Here is a 20,882-nt window from a genome sequence, read left to right as displayed (position 1 = left end):
AAAGATTCACTTTTATTACATACTTGGACGGTTCAGATAATAAAGTATCCACTCAGGAGCTAGAACAGCTCAGAGTGATGGGTTGGGCTGTGGTCTTGAGTGGCTGAGAAGGCCCTGGGGTCTGAGTGGACCTCAAGCTTACTGTGACTCAGCTGGTTGGAGGAAGAGGAGGATGATCCTACAAGGCTATAGATAGCAACTGTGCACAGTGGCCATGTGAGGTCATTGCCGGCCTGCTCAGGCCCTGTTTAAAGCACTCCACAGCCTCAGAGGGATATAGGAAACCTGGACGGGGCCCAGGACAGCAAGGATGTGACCAAACTGGAGGGGCTGAAACCAAAAAAGCCTATGAGGAAAGATGAAAGGAATGGGGATGAATCAGGGAGAAGAGAGGGCTGAGTGATGGCACTAGGAACCTGACAGAATTCCCGGGGAGAAAGAAACCTGCTTTTCTCTATCTGGGTTAAGGTCTAAGAAAGAAAGAAGGGGCTTACATTTCAGCAGATTAAATAACCAGGCCTAGAGGTTATCTAGAGGGTGTGAGTCCGTGGGTAGGTGGCAGAGCTTATGAAGTCTTCCATGGAGGCTGGAGCAGGGCTGGGTGACATCCAGCGCAGTATCAGCTGCTCCCAAATCACCTGGCCCCCTCCCAGCCCCTCTCTCAGACCCCGCTTCCCCTCTTGCACCCAGGTACACCCTAGTCTCGTCCTAACATCTGTTCTTCTTGGGGTTTCAGACTGTTGCGGGGAGGGGACTCTTCCACTTGGGTCTCTGTCTCTTCAGGAAATGGCTCAGGACTCAGGACAGGGTGGGGTTTGGAGAAGTTCGAGGTATCTGCTGCAGGGTGCTGGAAGTTGTGGGGAGGTGGCCAGATGTGCTGAGGGCAGAGATGTGTGTGGGGATATCTAAGACTCTGGCACCTGGAAGGGGGCAGGGGGCTGCATTTGGGCACGACCAGGTGCTCAGACCCGAGGAGGGAAGCCTGGAGAGAGGGAAGAGAGGAGGGCCAGCTGGTTGGGAGGACCCTGGGGCAGGGTCTTCAGAGGAGGCTGATTCTGTCCCTGCAGGGCTGGTGTAGCCACCTTTCATCAACACACGGTTAGGATCATGGCTATTCTGGGGACGTGTCGGTGATCTGGGTCCTGCTTGATCCTGAGGCTGTGGTGAGCAGAGAGGCTTCCCACAGGCTGCCCCGGGAGGCTCCAAAGCTTTGCATCGGAAGAAAAAGGCCACCCCTGCCCCTCATTTTAGGGACAGAGTAGGGAGGGATGTCAGGACATTTCACTGTGAGCAAGGAGAAACAGACCCAGAAAGGAACCTGAGCAGTCCGATGTCACACAGCTTACCCAGAGCTGGCCAGCTTCTGGCCTGCTGACTCCCAACCATGTGCCGCTCCCAACACATCAGGATGCCTTTCCGGCACCTTCCCTTAATGTCACCAAAGCCCTGTCCCCTCCACTTGACTTCCATCCCACTCCTCTCTGCCTCCCATCTCTTACTGCCGTAAGTAACCCCTGAAATCCACAGTCACTTTCACCTCCACAATCTCATTCGTTCCTCCCTCTTGAGCTCAGTTTCCCCCTTCCTTCCCCTCCCCTCCCCTCCCCTCCCTTCCCTTCCCCTCCCCTTTCTGTCTGTTCCTCCTCCTCCTCCCCCCCTCTGGCCAGCCAGGAGTCCTATTTGGTAGGAGAAGTTGGGGGCTGGGAGGAGGTGCAGTCAGCCTTCGACTTCTCCTACTTTGGCAGCAAATCTTCGGCACTCCATGTCTGTAAAAGGAGTGTGGGCAGGAGGGGGTTGGAGTGGGGCTGTGGGGCCTTCCTGGAGAAGCCAGGTCAGGACTGTGGGGGTGATGAGGAGGTGGAGAGGGGATTCAGGAGAATAGGGGAGGGGGTGCCAGTGAAGGAAGGAGCCTAGGGAAGAGTCTGGAGTCTGGTGCAGAAAGTTGGGAGAGGGTCACTATGGCCTGAAGGTCTTAACCCAGTGAGAGGTGATGGTGACAGATGGGGGTTGGGGAGCGGTTGCTGGCTGAGCCTGGGAAGGGCTGGCAGCGCAGCATGAGAGAGATGAGTTTCAGGGAGAATCCTGACACCACCATCCCACTGGCCCCCCAACTCAACCTCCCCCCCACTGGGTGATATCAGGAAGAAACAATTGCCTCTGGACATTCCTTCCCTTTTACAGTCACTGGGGCTCAGCACCCTCGGTGGTTAAGCAGCCACTGCAGCTGAGAGGAAGGTGGATTGGGGAGGGAGCGTGGGGCAGACGCAAGGAGGCCATTGGGGAGGGCTTTGGAGGCACAGAGGCAGAGGAGCACCAGAGGGCACGGGCTCAGCCTGGACCACCCACTGGTCCCACTCCCTGGGCCCAGAGTCTCAGGATACCAGAAGCTGAGGGGACCGCAGAGATGACCTGGCTGATCCCATCTCCCACCTGGACTGACAGTGCCAGAGAGGAAATGGGACTTGCCCAGGTCACACAGATGCGTAGTTGGTGAACCCCCAGGGTGTGCACCCATATCTTAGCCTCTGGTGTACTGCCCCAGAGCCACACCACCATGCTTGAGCCTCCTACCTCCCTACCAAGCACTAAAGCTGAGGCAAGACACAGCAGCTCAGAGTTCACACCTGCTACACTGCCCCCAAGTCTTTCATAGAATGGCTGCTTCCTGGCTCAGTCCAGCTGGGGATAGCAGTCCAAGGTGCTTGGCTGGGAAACAGAAAGTGAAGAAGGATGGGCTGTGGAGAAAAGGGCAAAGGGCAACCCTGGAGATGGAGGTCAGTCAGTGGAGGGTGGGCACACAGTGGGGAGGCAACAGCCCTATGTCACACCTGGGTAGCCCTGGGTTAGGTGAGGTGCTCCCAAATAGGGCAAAGTGCAAGAGTCACTTCTGGTTCTCCTCCACCCAAATGCCTGATGCTCTCCAGGTCAGTGTCCCCACCCCAGCCATCCACCCACGACAGACACTTGCCTCCCAATCCATGCCATCTATGAGATCTGGGAGGTCCTGTCAGTAGCCAAGGGCCTTGTCTTTCAGGGAGCCATTTGTGAGATTCAGAGGTCTGCCTAGGCATCGATAAGCCCTTCAGGGAAGGCAGGAACAGCCAACGCAGAGGTCTGGAAGCGGGAAAGACCTTGGCAGTGTCATCCAACAGAAAATGAGGTGAGCCCAGAGGAGAGGTGGGTGAGCTGAGTTTGCAAGGTGGGCTGGGCTGGTCCTGGGGGGCCTTGGAGGCCACCATAAGTTGGGTTTTGCTGGCTCATTAGTCCAGGGAAGGGAGAGGAACTGGGAATGGTGAAATGGGCAAAGTCTTCAGCAGGCATGAGTCCTACACCATCCTTGTGAAAAGCAGGTCTGTGAAAGGGGGTTCTTCTTGCTCTGCTTGGCTCCAGGTTAGAATGAGTGGCACAGCAGAGATACTTCATCAGATATAAGGAAATGTTTTCTAACAGCTGTTAGAAAGCTGTTCTAAGAGCTGTTCATTGTCCCATGACTGAGACTTGATAGGAACCTAATCACTATGGAATGGAGAGGGATTCCTGAAGACAGTGAATTTCCAGGCAATGGAGGGATTCAAGCTGGACCAGAGTAGAAAAGATATAAACTTTAACTGAGAAGTGGGGGCATTGGACTGGTTGAACTTGTGATTTGTGAAATTACCTCCAACCTTATGTTTCCAAGACCCTCCAAAGTGAGAATAATCAGGGAAGATTTCAAGCAAAAACAGGACTGAATTCATTCTTTAACGGAGTCAATAAAATGTATTGATAACACCCACCATACAAGACACCATTGTGCATACACAAATTTTTTAATTGTCTCCTTTTTCTACAAACACTGAACGAAATAGTCTATCTTGGTGGACCTTCCAATTTTCAGTATCAGTTAGCCCAAGTAAGAAGTATGAACATAAAAAAAAGTGACTGTTGTTTTTTGACAGCTTACCAAAATTTATATATTCCAAAGTGTCCTGAGGATGTTCAGAGTAGTACTGTTTATAATAGCAGAAGATTGGAAACAATATAAATGCCTATCAACAAAAAAAGTTGGCCAAATAAATCATGGTAGGTCCGTATAGTGAAACAGAAATGAAGATATTAACAATGACTGAAACCTCCCAACAAAGAAAAGAGCAGGACCTGATGGCTTCACTGGTCCTACCAGTGAATTCTACCAAACATTTCAGAATGAACAGAAATCCTCCTCAAACTCTTCTAAAAATTAGAAGAGGAGGGAATACTTCCTAACTCATCCTATGAGTCTAGCATTACCATGATGCCAAGTCCAGAAAAGGACACAAGAAAATAAAACTATATACATATATCCCTTATGAATAGCCCCATAAAATACTAGCAAACAAAGTTCAGCAGCACATTAAAAGGATTATATACCATGACCAAGTGGAATTTATTCCTGGAAAGCAAGGATGGTTTAACATATGAAACTCAATCAGCATAACATACCACATTAATAGATTTAAGGGAAAACCCCACATGATCAATTTCATTTACAAAGACATCAAAAACAGAAAAATACTTAGGCACAAACATAACTAAGGAGGTATAAGACTTGTATACTAAAAACTACAAAACATTGCTGAAATACATTAAAGGAGACTCAAATACATAGAAAGACATCCCAAGTTCATTGATTTAGAAGATGAATATTGTTGTCAATACTACCCAAAATGATCTACAGATTCAATGTAATTGCTATCAAAATCCCACCAGTGGTTTTTGAAGGAATAGAAAAGTCTATCCTAAAATTCATATGAAATCTTAAGGAGCCCTGACATCTTGAAACAGAACAAAGTTGGAAAACTCACTCCCTGATTTCAAAACTTACTACAAAGCTACAGTAATCAAAACAATGTGGTACTGGCATAAGGACAGATTTATAGGCCAAAGGAATAGAATAAAGACCACAGAAATTAATCTTTTCAACTAGGTTGTTAAGAGATTTTCAAAAAGTTTGTCAAGACCATTCAATGAAGAAAAGACACTCTTCAGCAAATGGTGCTGAGAAAACTGGATATTCACATGCAAGAGAATGAAGTTGGACCCTTACGTTATACCAAACACAAAAATTAACTCAAAATGGATCAAAGACATAAAACTATAGAGCTCTTAGAAGAAATCATAGAGGGTAAAATTAGTGACATGGTTTTAGGCAATGATTTATTGGATATGACACCAAAAGCACAGGCAATAAAAGGAAAAAAGATAAATTGGACTTTATCAAAATGAAAAAATGTTTGTGCCTTAAAGGATATTATCAACAGAGTGAAAAACAACCCACAGAATGGGACCTGTTAAACTTTGTGCCAAGTACATTACCCATCCAGATAAATTATTATTTGTTTAGCATGTCAATTCTGAATAAATGTCTCCTGGGGAGGCTAACCTCTTACTCCAGTGGTGCAGCCCAGTTCAGAACATGTTTTGGAGCACTTCTCTTTGACCTGCCTTCCATGTCTCGGAGTGTTGTTTTGCTGCCCTCCATGGTAGCAAATCCTCAGAGTTGCAACTGAATTTGGAAACAGCCCCAAGTGGTTCAGAGCCAAGTCTGGTAGATGTTGATTTTGACTAGAGAATAGATGGCATTATTTATTTATTTGTTTTCTGCCTCATTTCACCAGGGAACCGAGGCCTTGGACTGGTTGGAAGGGCAATTTCCTTATGTGATCTGAAGAGGAGTCCCAGAGATGTTCTGTCCTCCTTGGCATTGTGAAAATGGGTGCACAGTCTCCAACAGGAGATGAGCCAGGATTGTTTTGGCAACGAGTAGCAGAAGCCCATACCAAGTACCTTAAGCCTCAGAGCCAGGAAGGCCGATGGGGGAGCTCACAAAATTAGGGAAAAGCTGCAGACCAGGGCCCCAGGGGCTGGAAATCTGGGACTCCCTGTCTGGCATTCTCCTCCTTTCCAGGTGTCTCTGCCTCTCCTTGCGTACTGACCTCTGATCGGAGTTCCATCTATAGATTCAAGGGAATGTCTCTGACTGGCCCTGCTCAGGTCCAGGCCCACCCCTGAGCCAATCACTGCAGTCAGAGGAATGCAGTTATAAGACTGGCTGGGACCTGAGTCACCTGTCTACTCGTGGTGTGTATGGGTGTAGCATTTGTAAGAGGGTGGAAAAGAAAGCTCACAGGCTACTTTCAACTATAATAAGGTTGGTGTTGCCTGGAATGTGCTAAAGATCCACATGTCTCCAAAACTCTCCAGGAGCCTACAGTCTAGTTTGGGAGATGCTACACAAAAATAACCAGAACACAACACAACAGCTTGCACTGACTGGAAGGCTGGATAAGAATATCTGAAACTCCTCACCCACTTCATAAGCTTGTCTGTTGGATAAAAATTAGACATTTAATGTGAAAGGGCAGTAACAGAAGACAGCAGTAACATAGAACTTGACAGTTCGCCTGGCACATTCACATCCACTCTGGCGGCAAAGCATGGGTTCTGGGGTCAGACCGCTTCAGCTCCCTGTGCTATAAAACAGGGATGATACTCATTTCTATCTCATAGGGTTGTTGGGAAATTGGGGATCATGGGTGGGCAGTGCTCAGCAGAGTGGCACACAGTGGGCCCTCATTGTATGTCAGATGTTATTTGCTTATTGTCACCTGAGCCTCTTTGAACCCCTCTAGGGTAGCCATGGTAAGCCTGACCATTCCTACTTTATAGCTGAGGACACAGGAAGTGAAGGACGTGCCTGCTAGTAACCACGCCTGCTGATGATGGCAGAGCTAAGATAGGACCAGCAGTCTTTGTTTCCAAGGTTTGCATTCCAAAAGGGTCAGCGCTGAGAGAGGCCTGTAGAGTGCCAGGTGGAGGTGTAGAGAGACAGCCAGTGTTCAGGAAGTGGGTATGTCCTCAGGGGTCAGCCAGTGACTTGTGCTAAGCACTGGGTGGTGAAGGGATGGCAAGCTCCCCGTGGGGTTCCATTCCTGCTGCGGGCTTGGTGCACTGTGGGGGTGACTGGGCGTTATCACACCCAGTCTTCCAAGGCCATCTGACACCCATGGCTCCTCAGGTACCCAGCTTCACCCCCCAGGGCTCCTCTCCTGTGTGCTTGTTTCCAGCCCATGCATTCTCCTCTATAAATACCAGCTCTGGTATTTGGAGTTGGCAGCTGTGGCTGCTAGGGAGATGGCTGGATTGACGTGTGGCTCCTGACAAAACACAAAGCCCTGCTGTATGTGGGGTGGGGGGTGTGAGTAGGGGGATGAATTGGGGAGGGGGTGGGCTGGGCACAAGAGCAGAAGTCAGTTGACGTTGGTAGTGTGGGGATGAGAGTTTACCAGGCCCTTTCTGGAAATCACCCTGTTTATACAGTTGAGGCCCCACCCTCACGGGTAGGGGAGAGGAAACGGGCCAAACTAGTCCAGAGAGAAACTGAGGCTCAGAGCTAGAACGCAGGTGCCCATGGACATGCCTGGGCAGGCCAGCTCTGGCCAGGATTACTCTCTGCTCCTGGGGGCACCCTCCCACCCTCCCTGCCTTCCTAGAGACCCTCTTCCTCTAGGCCTGGCAGGCGGACTCCCGGTCTTTGTTTGCGCCCTCCCGAACAACTACCACTCCCAGAGAATCTTTAGAAAAAGGTGGTGGGAGCCTGTCTTGGGAACAGCCCTTGCTCCTTCAGGAAATGACCCCAAATCTCTCCATGGAGCAATAAGGAACCCCTCAAACTAAATGGAAGCCTCTCTGCACCCTCTCCCTTGGTCACCCTGGGGAGGAGGAAGGCACCCGAGAGCTGAAAAGGGCTGGTCTGGGGATTCCCAGACCCGCTTGCTGTCCTGGTGAAGGGGTTGGCAGGCCTGCCCATCTTCTGCCCTGTTAAGGGCCACCAGCCTCTCCCACACCCCTCAGAGACCCTCCACCCGCCCCAGCTGGGGGCGCAGGCCTCTTGCGGGGAAGCTGGCCTCCCTGCCCCCACGCCAGCGGCCGCCCTTTCCTGGCAGGACAGCGGGATCCTGCAGCTGTCAGGGGAGGGGCCACGGGGGCTGATGTCAGGGATACAAATAGCGCCGACGGCTGGGGGCCCTGTCTCCCCTCGCCGCATCCACTCTCCCTCCGGCCGCTCGCCCGCCGCCTCCTCCTCCTCCGCGCCGCCCAGCCTCGCCCGCGCTGCCACCATGAGCCAGGCCTACTCGTCCAGCCAGCGCGTGTCCTCCTACCGCCGCACCTTCGGTGGGGCCCCGAGCTTCCCGCTCGGCTCCCCGCTGAGCTCGCCGGTGTTCCCGCGCGCGGGCTTCGGCACCAAGGGCTCCTCCAGCTCGATGACGTCCCGCGTGTACCAGGTGTCGCGCACGTCGGGCGGGGCCGGGGGCCTGGGGGCGCTGCGGGCCAGCCGGCTGGGGGCGACCCGTGCGCCCTCCTACGGCGCGGGCGAGCTGCTGGACTTCTCCCTGGCCGACGCCGTGAACCAGGAGTTCCTGACCACACGCACCAACGAGAAGGTGGAGCTGCAGGAGCTCAACGACCGCTTCGCCAACTACATCGAGAAGGTGCGCTTCCTGGAGCAGCAGAACGCGGCGCTCGCGGCCGAGGTGAACCGGCTCAAGGGCCGGGAGCCGACTCGGGTCGCCGAGATCTACGAGGAGGAGCTGCGCGAGCTGAGGCGCCAGGTGGAGGTGCTGACCAACCAGCGCGCCCGCGTCGACGTCGAGCGCGACAACCTGCTGGACGACCTGCAGCGGCTCAAGGCCAAGTGAGGACCTGGCACTCCCTGAACTTCCTTCACCTGGGCTGGGCGCGGGAGGCTAGGCCTGGGGGCCGGAACCCAGCAGTCAGCACCTGCCTTCTCCCGGTGCCATGGGCGCTCTCCTGCCCCATGCAGGGAGAGGGTCACCTGCCAGTGTCCCTTGAGGGGAGATGGGCTCTATGTCTGTCCTTGTGCTCCCCCTCTGCAAAGAAGGAATTTTCCTGGGGACATCATGGGGTGGAAATGGAAGACTTTGGAAGACATGGGGCCCTGTGGGAAGACCCTTTAAAAAGCATCTTAGGATACTAGGATGATGTTGATGGGGGTCCAGCAGGCAGATGGTTGCAGGAAGGAGGTGCTAGCACAGTCAGAGATCAAAACCTGGGGCAAGCTTGGAAGGACAGGGGGTGGGCATCCAAGCAGGAGCTCTCAATTCATCATATGCAGCCCTCAGAAAGCTTGGAGGACCAGGTGGTGGGCTCCACCAGGCTCCCATTACAAAGAGGCAATAAAGGTAAAACACACAAGCATAGGTCCTGCTCCTGGCTGCCCAAGTGAGCAAAATCACTACCCTGCCACCAGGTCACAAACATTAAATGAGCACCTACATGGGCCTAGTTGGATCTGGGAACCAGGAACATAGAGATGCATAAAACAGACACAGTTCCTAATCCCAGGGAGGTCATAATCTGGTGGGGACATAGATTTCCAGGGTGTGGCTCTGGGCACAAAATGGGGCCACTTCCTGTCCCCTCCTTGGGTGGGCGGAGCCTCCTGTCTCCACCCAGCGCCAGGCCTCCTCTGTGTGTCCTGAGCCCACAGCCTGGGCAGTCCCTAGCCAGTCGTCTCCACTGCGGGTTTTATCCCCACCAACTGTCCTCCTGTCTGTCTGTCCTGGCCAGGCTGCAAGAGGAGATACAGCTGAAAGAAGAAGCAGAGAACAATTTGGCTGCCTTCCGAGCGGTGAGCCCTCTGGTCCCACTGCAGCCCTACCCCTCCGTACTTCTCTGTACCCCCTCTGTGGCACCTGGTCTTCTGCCCTTACCTGGGTGATAAATAACCCTGTCCCTTTCACTTAACCTCCCCCAGGATGTGGATGCAGCCACTCTAGCTCGAATTGACCTGGAACGCAGGATTGAATCTCTCAACGAGGAAATCGCGTTCCTTAAGAAAGTGCACGAAGAGGTATGTCCTTGGCCTTCCTCCTCAAGGTCCTCATTAGACCCTGCTAAGAGCAATTGCAAAAGGCCGTGGTGTCAGGTTCCAGGAATAGGGGTGTGAGGGTGCTGTGTGGGCCCTGGTAGGACACTGAAGCCCAGACGTTCGCTGCAGGAGATCCGAGAGCTACAGGCCCAGCTTCAGGAACAGCAGGTCCAGGTGGAGATGGACATGTCCAAGCCAGACCTCACCGCTGCCCTCAGAGATATCCGGGCCCAGTACGAGACCATCGCGGCTAAGAACATCTCGGAAGCTGAGGAGTGGTACAAGTCAAAGGTGGGTGGCCTGGCCAGGGACTCTGGTCCCTCCACCCCCCTCAGTACTGGTTTGGAGGAGCTTCCTGTGGCTCCATCCATGGGGAGAAGGGGGAGCTAGAGTCCCCATACTCCCTTGCCCACCCCTACCTGCACCCTGAATTCCCATCTCAGGGCCCCTCTCTGCCCGTAGGTGTCCGACCTGACCCAGGCGGCCAACAAGAACAGCGATGCACTGCGCCAGGCCAAGCAGGAGATGATGGAATACCGACACCAGATCCAGTCCTACACCTGCGAAATCGATGCCCTCAAGGGCACAGTGAGTCCCGACCCACACTGCTCAGTCCAGCCCAGCCCAGCCCTTCCTGACTGCAGCTCATACCCTCCCGCTGTTAACGTTGGACCCATCACACACCCATTCTGGGCCTCTGTCTCCTCAAATCTACCACAGGGGTAGAAACAGACGAGTGGATTCCCAGTTGGACTCTCAGGAATCCTGGGGCTACTGTCAGGGGCAGAGAGGCCGAACACTGGTGTCCCCTTTTATCTAGTTTCTCAGTTGCCACTATGACTCCTTTTGAGTTCAGGGTTCATTGGCTCCGAAGAGTTTGACACCTCCTGGACTTGACCATCTGGGGTTGCCTCCCAATACTGAGGCCTCGTCTCTCTCCATCCTGAGCCCCGGGTGCCCACCCCCAGCCTGCCCTTGACCTGGGTGTCTCTCCCCTTCAGAATGACTCCCTGATGAGGCAGATGCGGGAGCTGGAAGACCGCTTTGCTAGTGAGGCCAGCGGCTACCAGGACAACATCGCACGCCTGGAGGAGGAGATCCGGCACCTCAAGGATGAGATGGCCCGCCACCTGCGCGAGTACCAGGACCTGCTCAATGTCAAGATGGCCCTGGATGTGGAAATTGCCACTTACCGGAAGCTGCTGGAGGGCGAGGAGAGCCGGTGAGGGGCCAGGCAGGGGCCGGTGGTGGGGTTTTGGGGAGCGCTGTTGGGGGTACCATTCTTGCCCCTGGGAGGCTCAGGACCACCTTTAACAAGATCTGGAAACAATTTTATACAAGAGGCCACCACTCCACTAATTGCAGAGAATTAGCCAAGGCCACCTGGGTAAAAAGTGATTTAATTAACATCTTTTATAAAAAGAGAAATAAAAGTATTCCCTCATCCACCTTCAGAATTAAGAACCAGCAGCATAAAACCATATTCAGCAACCAGTAATAAAATATTACTGCCAGTCAAGGGAGAGATGAGAGCAGAGAGGGGAATGATGAGGAAGGAAAGGGAGGGGGCAGACAGAGACAAAGAGAGACAGAGAGCCTTGGACACAGGCTAAGAGGGAGGGTGCAAGCTCGTGCGTGTGCACACACCCGCTCACAGGAAAGACACAGAGTGACATACTCAGAGCAACTCACTCCTCGACAGAGAAAACAACCTACAACTGGAAGGGAACATGAGGGAAGCTTCTGCAGTGATGGAAATATTTATATCTGGGGTGATGGTCTATATCTTGATTTAGACCCATAGATACATGTATGTAGACATTGATCAAAACTCACTGAATTACACAGTAAAGATTGTGCATTTCGCTGTAAACTTAATGTACATTTCTTATGTAAACTTAACCTCAGTTTAAAACAGGTTGATTACTCAAAAAATAATGCCCATTGACACTAATAGAAATGACAGTATGTGAAGTTTAAAAAAATCAGCAGATGTTTAGATATCGGGTTACACATAGAGAGATTTCATATTTCATAGAATTACATCTATGTATAATGACCTTTTAAGGTAGCAAAAGTTATGTTGCATTTCCCCAGCACTAGGCCTACATGGGGATGGCAGCTCCTGGAACTTGCCCTCATATGGGTAGCCTGGAGGGTGGGCACACACGGTGGATGTCACCCGCACCTGCTATTGATGCACTTGGCAGTGCCAGGAGCAAGAAGGAAATCTGGCGAGCTGGAGGGTGCAGTGGGCTTGAGGGGCCTGGTGTCATGCCAGCAGTCAGAGGTGGAATGGGTGATCCTTCCAGAAGGAACAGTTGCTGGAACAGCTAGAGCTGGCCTTTGACCCCATGCCCTGTGCACTGTGGCAGTGGCAGTGTTGGGGTAGGTGGGAATGGGACAGCTGAGGATGGTGTTTGGAGGGGACCAGCACAAGTTTTGATGGATGGTTACAGGGAGAGAAAGAGAGTCCTAACACTTTGGGGGTTTGCTCTCTCCCCTTTCAGAATCAACCTTCCTATCCAGACCTTCTCTGCCCTCAACTTCCGAGGTGAGTGCATGTTGGCAGGTGGAGGCTGAGGTGGAAGGGGCAGGAGTCCAGCATGGGTGTCACCCAAGACCGCCAGGAGGGGAGGATGGAACTGTAGGGACAGGGCTGGGTCTGGGGGACGGAAACGGGGCTGCTGTCAGTGGGTGGGGAAGTTGAGATAGAGAGAGCTTTTTATTTTTAAAAATTTTATGTGGTGGTATTGTACTGTATTGGCCACATCCCCTGCACCTTCTGGGAGCATCAGCAAAGGTTTCTATTCCCTCACATACCCAAACTCTGAAGGTACCAGGGGTGTCCTTGGCAGCCCGGCAGCAGGAGCATCTAGAGCCACATGCCTTGGGCTACAAGGCAGCCAACACTCATTGTCTGGCAAGTTGCCAAGTGCCCCTACCACCCACCCTATTCCCCACTCCTGCTGGCTGCTTGTTGAACACCTCCAGTTTGCTGGAGCAAGACGTTGGACACATGTTTTTAAAAACGAAGCCAAACCTTAGCGAAGCCAAACAATCACAAGAATGCACTCCTAGGGCATTCTGCCATTCTGACATTAGTAATATGCAGATCAAGTGGCTTTTCAACCCCAGAGAGCAGAAAAACATGCTATAATGATACATTAGGAAAGTAAGTTGGAGTCCTTGGCAGCTTCACCTTTCCTAGATCAAACCTTTTATATCTTCGATGTTCGATGTTCATTTCCATCAAGAAAAAATACACGCTGAGCTCCACTGAGTTACAATGTTCATAACAAGCTGGTTGCTAAGGAGATTCATGAGTACCAAACGCTTAATACCGAGGACCTAAACTTGACCTTCCCTATAAAACTCAGAACCTCTCTTTTCTACTAGTAGTTTATGCAGACACCAAGTGTAAGCCTTGCATTTAAAACTGCTTGACGCTTTTTGTATCAGTAGTTCCGTGGCCATCATAGGGCAAGTATCATTCCTACAGTTTTACAGCAAAGAAACTGAGGCACAGAAAGGCACATGACTGACCACCAGCACAAAGAGGCAGAGACTGACGCTTGTCTGTTTCTCCTTCCTAAAGACATCAAATTGCTCATGCAGAGTCTTAAAGGTGCTGGGTTCCATGAGGTCCCCCAAAAGGGTGTCTTGGGACTGGGCTGTGGGGTTCTAACTGTCAAGGTCCACACTCACTCAGGGCTCTCCTGGAGCCGAGGAGTGGAGAGGGACTGAGGAGGGGTTTGGGGAAGGGGAATGCTGGGTGCCTGGGCTTAGGGGTCTCTCACCCTTCTTTACCAGCCTGCACCTGGGGCACATCTCTTGGCTTCTAAGCCTATCTCAGCCATGCGACTGGCCCCCTGGGGTGTTGAGCTCAAGGATAGGTGATAAGGTCTTGCTGAAAAAGTAACAGGCCCATCCTGAGAGGGTGGGAGTCTTCTGGGCTCTGCGCCATGGGATCAGGGATGGACTCCCAGTGCCTGCAGTGGCCCATGGCCTGGGCTTGGCCAGGCTGAGCACGTGGCTGATCTATTACAGAAACAAGCCCCGAGCAAAGGGGTTCTGAGGTCCATACCAAGAAGACAGTGATGATCAAGACCATCGAGACCCGCGACGGGGAGGTAAATGGTCTGCCTGGCCCCCCCATCCTTGGTGGGGTCTTTGGGGTATATCTGGGGGCTGCCAGCCAGGTGCCTTCTGCTGGCTGCACTGGTTCAAGGCCCTGCTGTGCTGGGGTGGGGGATGACCCAGGGCTGTGGCTCCATTCTCCAGCCGGCACCAGGTTGGACTGGGCTTCTCTTTCTCCCTAGGTCGTCAGCGAGGCCACACAGCAGCAACACGAGGTGCTGTAAAGCCAGAGACTCCTCTGTCACCAGAGACCACCTCCCCTCAATCCTCACTGCCTCCGAAGCCAGCCTCCTTCCATCCCAGAGCAGCACACCTCGCCACAGTGCTCCCCTCACAGCCTCTGACCGCTGCTCACCAGCCACCCCTATGTCCCCACAGGGCACACGGCCCACCCCTGCCCAGGCACAGGCAGCCCCCAGCTGTGTGAGTCCTGGATGCTGGAAGTGAGTGAGCCTGGCTCTTGGCTGCCCTCGGGGTGTGTGGCACAGGGCCAGGATGGAGCCGAGGCAGGGTAGGGCCCCGGCCCCTCCCATCCCCAGGACCTCAGGCTTCAGCCTCTGGCTTGGGACAGGACCCAGAGCCGGGTGTTGGGACCCCACAGGGTCAGGATCAAGCCCTGTGAACCTCCCCACTCCCCACTCCCTAGCCTGGGTCAGAGAGAAGGGGCAGCCCCTCAGCAAGCAGGGCAGGTAACAGGGGGACTAGGCTCCTGTGGGGACTAGGGGGCTTGAAGTTGACCCTTACTTTCCCAGGGTGAATTTAGAAAGCAGGGACTGCTAGAGGGACCCCCCGAAGGTGCCAGATGTGGGAGCAGGAGATTCAGAAGGAGAGAGGGTGGCAAGATGCTGGAGAAGAGAGGAGAGGAGAGAGGCAGAGAGTGGTCTTAGGCAGGTGGGAGGGGTTCCCCCCCTCCCCAAGCCTGCCCCTCCCCCAAGCAGGGGCTCTGGACAGAAACAATAAAAAGAGAAGCACAAGCTTAGCCAGTCCCCTGCTTCACTGACTGCCGGTCTCCCCTGGGGGTCCCCTGGCCCTGTTGCCATGACTGTTGAGATGCACTATGTGCTGCCCTCCTGCCCAGTCAGGCTGTCCAAACCCCTTCTGTTCCTGGAGCCTCCCAGCCCTGCTGTGTGTGTGTAGCATATGGGGCGTGGGGGTTGGACAGGGGGCTTTTGTTGGGGAACCATAACTACCTCTTATGAGGCTCCAGTTCTGGGATGGTCCCCCTTGGGTCCCCTACCCCACCTTCAGATCATTAAGGTCGGGGGACACTTTTTAGAGGACAGATACTGGTATAGCTACCCCAATCCTTTCCCCAAAGAAGCTTCAACCTCTTCTCATTAAGTGTGTGTGGGCACCTTCTATGCAGAAGGACCCATTCAGAAAAAATAACAGTGGTAAGAAAACAAAGTTCTACCTGGTTCTTAGAGAAGACTCTACACTCTAAAGACGTCAATCCATCCTACATTAATCTATAATTTCAATGCAATGCAATCTCAATTAGCATACCAAAGGGAATTTGGGGAGAATTTGGGAAGCATAAGGGAGAGGAGCAACGGACATATAAAAAATCAGGAAATCATGGAATAAAACAATAACACAGATATGTTAAAGGTTTCTTTGGGGAAATCTTTATTAGCCAATATAGGATTTAACAGGACTTGGTGGCAATTGGGTAGCCATGGTGGGTAGAATTGAAGCCTGTGTCTCTTTTCTCTCTGTCCAAAATATAAGTTCTAGTGGATCAAAGATTTAGGAAGCTTGATGGACCCATAAAGGCCTCAACCTTCAAGTTACTCCCGAAATAATTAAGGGATTACTTTTTAAAGGAGATGGGATGAAAGAAGACATCATAGACATGGTAAATTCAGAGAGTCCATAGGTAAAATAAACTGAATAGGGTTTTAGTCTCCAGGTCCCTAGTCTGATGTTCCTAGCTGGATTTTGCCAGAAACTTCCAAACAGCTTTCAAAGCCTTTCTGGTGTTTCCATCTGTCTCCCGCTCCTTGGATGTGGCCCTTGCTCACACATTGCCCCTTTCCCTCTGTGTTGTGCCGTCCCTCCTTCTGAGAAGGCCCCCTTCTCCACGGTATTCTTCGCCTTTGCCTTGGGAGCATCTGGGCCATACCCCAGGTCCCCACCCTCTGCCACTGGTGACTCCTGGTCATGTCTTTTCCTGTACTCAAATGGGGTTAATCCTGTAGGCCCCAGAACTACCCCAGTCAACCTGTAATGGAACTAAAAATGAAATCAGAAGTAGAATTTCCAGTATTTTCTGCTAGGATAGAGGAGGAGGTTGATGGGGGCCTTGGAATCTGAACTAGTCTCTCTGTGAAAGAAACACCTGGGTGGGGCTGGGCCTGGGTGGATAAGAGGTGGTGTGTGTTGGTGAGTAATTTCCAGAGCCTCTTGCTCCTCCTTCTTTTCCCTGAAGACTTATGTATACTCATCTATCCCACAAAGGATAAAAGGATACATAGGTCCGAGAAGGTGTTACAGGCATCCCCAACCTCCAACAAACAGTGTAGGTGCAGATTAGTAGCTAAGGTTGTGGGAATTTAGGAATCTTAGACTCTCAGAGTCAGACCTCAAAGTCCCCAGGGCAGCAACCCCCAGAACGCAGAAACCCCCTCCCCAGCCTTGCTCTGGCACCTTGAGCTGTCATCAAGCTCTGCTTGAATGTGACTGGTGTCACAGAATGCACTGCATCCATGGTGGCCCCTTCCAGCTGAGGACAGCCGTGAAAATCAGAAAGCCCTTCCTTCTCAGCACACATCTGTCTCTGTGACTACCACCCACTTGTCCTCAGAGAAGAGAGGAAGTCCAGATCTACCGTGTCCCCCCCTGGGGAAGCATTCTCTGAGCAGAGTCTTCCTGGGACCAGAAATTCTGGTTCTGAGTCCTGTGCTTTGCCTCTGACCTTGAGAGCTGCAGCCACCCAGGGAATCTAGGGCAGGGGAGATGGATGTGGTGCTCACAGAGAATGGACACAAATAAACAAAAAAAGATCTGGGTTTCATGCGGTCATACACACACCCCATCACCTCTTTGGCAAAAACCTCTCCTTGTTTCTTGGGACACTCTGGTGTCTTCTCCTTGAAGACTCTGCACATTGAGAAATAAGAGAGCTCATAGGTGGTTGACTAACTTCCCACTGGGCTCAGGGGACCAGTTCTAGACCAATTCAGACCCCACCTGATGGGATGGAATAGGAAGAAGTGTGGATATGTCCAGCAACTGAGGGCTCAGCGGACACTTTCCTATTCTGTCTGTCCACTCTGACACCCTCCCACCCCTGGCCCTTGGGACGATGTGCTCCACGCACTCACCCTTCCTGGTTTCTCCTTTCACCACAGCTAGCCCAGGACACATATGCAAATATATTATCAATGACCTCTGATTCAGCATCTGTCAGCTAACCAAGGGCAAGGTTTTCCTCCATTTTACTCACTGCTGTATCCCTGGTGCTCCAAAGAGTGCTTGGCTCATAGAAGGTGCTCATTAAATATTTAAGTATTTGTTGAATGAATACCCACTGAGCACTTTTACTTTTCTTTGAATTAAATATTTACCAGGCCCCCACTTCATTGACTGAACCAACATTTACTGCAATTTTACCATGTGGCAGGCACATGGTGCATCATTATGACTCAGAGGAAACTCCCTGTAGCCCAGAGAGGTGGGGTGAACTGTCAAGGTCACACAGCATTATCCGTGGCAGATGAGAACTGGGCCGTAGGCTCCTTGGCCTCCTGAGCCCAGATCTCTTTCCATGACACCATAGGCTTGTGATTGCAAGACAGGGCAGACTGGCAGCACACACCCAGCCTGGCGCCAGGCCGCAGGGCAGTGTGAGGCCCATTTTTAGGGACAGATGAGCGCCTTGCAGCCAGCTGCCCTGGGTGATGGGCCTGGCCAGAGCCTGATGGCTTCTGGCTGTCACAGCCAGTGTAGGCTCCACCAGAAGAGGGCGCCAGTGATTCACAAGGGGCCATGTCCTTCCTACCCAGGCCCACAAGCGCCTGTGCTTATTATATCAATGAATGCCCCCATTATGGACATTCAGACGGGAGACACACAAGCCATGTTCCAGGCACTTTTAAATAGTTAATATTCATTTTAATATTTAATATAATAATTTAAAGCCATCACAACAACCTGAGTCAGATCATGCAATTCATCAGCTCAAAATCCTCTGAGATGACCTGCTGTTTCACTAGGAATAAAAGTGCCATGGCCTACAAGATGCTAAGCTATCTGGCCCTTGCTCCTTTTCTGACCTCGTGTCCCTCCGCCCTCCCTTCCACTCCCTCCAGCCCAGCTGGCCTCCTGGCTTTTCTCAGAGCCCACCAGGCACATTCCCACCTCCGCCTGAAGCAGTCTTCCCCAGACATCCACACCACATGATTCTTTACCCCCTCAACGTGGGTTCCCAGAGAGGCTCCAACCACCCTGTTTGAAAGTGCAAGCCGCCAGCACACTCCCATCCCTCTTACCCAGCTCCATTTTCTCCACAGTACTTATCTCCTTCTAATAATCTTCATCATTTCTTTATTTCTTTACATTGTTTGTCTCCTTCCTCAGATGTAAACAACACAGACGCAGGAATCCTTGTCTATCTTATTCAATGCCTGGTGCCTAGAGCTGTGCCAGGCACATAGGAGGATCTAAGAGAATGTTTGTTGAATGAATAAATAAACCTTGAATGGCACTGCCTCTGTTGTATAGATGAGGAAACAGAGGCTTTGAATTGTTAAGTGGCTTCCTTGAGATTATACAGTTCATTACTTTACCCGGCCAGCCAACCAGCCAGCCAACATTACAGACCCCCCACTGCATTCCATGCAAATTGTTGAGGCACACTGCTAGGTGGCTTTGGGTTACTGGATTTTAAAAACAGTCTCAAAACATCCTTTGTTCTTGATGTTCAATCTGCTTGCAGTGCCTCTCCCTCATCTTTGTCTTTTAGAATTCAATTCATGTTTAAGGATTCAGTTCATCATCAGTGTTTGCCAGAGGTTGGTGGAGGGGGCATGGCTGACTATGAAGGGGCTGCTCAGGAAAATATTTAGGGTGACATTCTGTATGGTCCTGGGGTAGCCAATGCACAATTCTCTACATCTGTCAAAACGCGGAGAACTGCACATCACAAAGAGCAAGCTTTAATGTATGCAAGCAAGAATAAAATCTCATTCCCCAAGGCTCTTAATCCCTCTGGACATAATTCAGTGTTTAAAATTGTTTCTTATGTATCCTCTCCATTCACACACACAAGCACAGAATGACTTTGGTCTCCCGGAATGAAGGTGGGGGAAAGGGATGTGACAGTAAAAGTAACTTTCTCTGCCTTCAAATGACTCAGGGCTCCTCTTTTGGCTTCTTCCTGCCTTCCCAGGCTTCAGCCCTTAGGGTTCAAGGTCAGGCCTGGGTCTCTCACCTGGAATTTTTTAAAAAAAATTTTTATTTGGGGATAATTGTAGGTTCACAGGCAGTTATAAGAAACAACACAGAGAGATCCTGTATACTTTTCACCTGATTTTCCCCTAATGGTAACTCTTGCCCGACTGTGGTACAGTGTCACAACTAGGAAATTGCCATTAATATAGTCCACCTTCCCTCTTCAGATTTTACCAGCTTTACATGCACTCAGTGTGTGTGTACGTGTGTGCACATGCATGCACACTTATATGTCCATTTAATTCTATTTTATCACATGTGTAGATTCATGTGATCATAACCCCAGTCAAGATATGAAACTGTTCTAACACAAAACTCTCACTTGAACTTTTAAAAGTGGTAATGTCCTATCTTGATGTTTCTCAAAGTACAAACGTTAGATGCATCAGTCATCTGGGCCACTTCTTAAATGTGCAGATTCCTGGGACCCTCCCAGCACCACCTACTGAAACCGCATCTCTGAGGTTGGGGCCTGGGTATCTGTCCTTTTAACAGATGCCATACTTTGAGAACCACTCCTTTACCTGGCCTTCAATTCACCCATTTGAGTCCACCTCCACACTGCGGCTGCTAGAGGATCCTTCTAAAACACCGCTCTGACCATGCTCTCCTGCTGCTTAGTACCTTGCATTGGTATCCACTGCCATCAGGAGATACAGTAAAGTGTTCTCAGTCAGGGCCCACTTCCCACCTCCACTCACCGCACCCCACTGCAGTTCAATTCCTCCAAACTCTTCTGATTCTCAGAGTGCATCATCTACTTTCATCATGCTCTGATTTTGGTCAAACTGTTCCCTCTGCCAGGAATGTCCTTCCGACTATTGTCTGTAGTTGCAACCCTATTCAACTACTCATTTTTACAGATGAGGACTTGGAGATTGAGAGAGGTTGGAGATCACCCAGCAAGTATGGGCAGGACTAGCTGGGAGCCTGAATCCACCTGACTTCCTGCTCCTGGTCTTACTGTTTACCAGGCTGCCCTGGAGGGTAGGGAAACCACTGGTCCCTCTTTCCCAGGTTGCCTGCTCACCTCTGCTGGAGCCTGCCTTCCCATCTGCCTCTCAGACCTCTCAGCCAGGTCCTCCTCTTCCTCCCCTCCAGCCAAGTGGGGCTGGGAATCAGGGGCCTGAGAGAAGAAGGAAGGGAAATAGGACTGAGCCTGATTCCCTAAGTGGGGTGGGGGGCAGGCTCACCGAGGGGGTAGGGGTCTGAAGCAAGTCCTTTTAAGCTGGGGCAGGCAATGGGGGCTCCTAGAGGGAGGGAAGGAGCAGCGTGGAGTCGAAATTCCCTCCTCTGCTGCCCCCTCCCTCCACAGCTCCCTCGCAACCCGAGCCGGGGGGCCTAAAAATAGCCCCCGAGGCGCAACCGCCCGCCGCCC

The 20,882-nt window shown here is 51.7% G+C and overlaps 1 protein-coding gene across 1 annotated transcript; it reads left to right on the top strand.

Moving 5' to 3' along the window:
* The first annotated feature begins 8,033 nt into the window (after positions 1-8,033).
* DES (desmin) lies at positions 8,034-15,029 on the top strand. The gene is made up of 9 exons (XM_017658864.3): positions 8,034-8,713; positions 9,610-9,670; positions 9,797-9,892; positions 10,040-10,201; positions 10,373-10,498; positions 10,912-11,132; positions 12,421-12,464; positions 13,961-14,043; positions 14,233-15,029. The coding sequence occupies exons 1-9, from the start codon at positions 8,139-8,141 to the stop codon at positions 14,272-14,274; spliced, it is 1,410 nt and encodes a 469-aa protein (XP_017514353.1). The 5' UTR covers positions 8,034-8,138; the 3' UTR covers positions 14,275-15,029.
* Positions 15,030-20,882: the final 5,853 nt, after the last annotated feature.

This window comes from Manis javanica, chromosome 12 (assembly GCF_040802235.1).
Source record: "Manis javanica isolate MJ-LG chromosome 12, MJ_LKY, whole genome shotgun sequence".
Taxonomy (NCBI): domain Eukaryota; kingdom Metazoa; phylum Chordata; class Mammalia; order Pholidota; family Manidae; genus Manis; species Manis javanica.
Note: the sequence above shows the minus strand (reverse complement) of the source record. Positions and strands in the feature narration are given on the sequence as shown.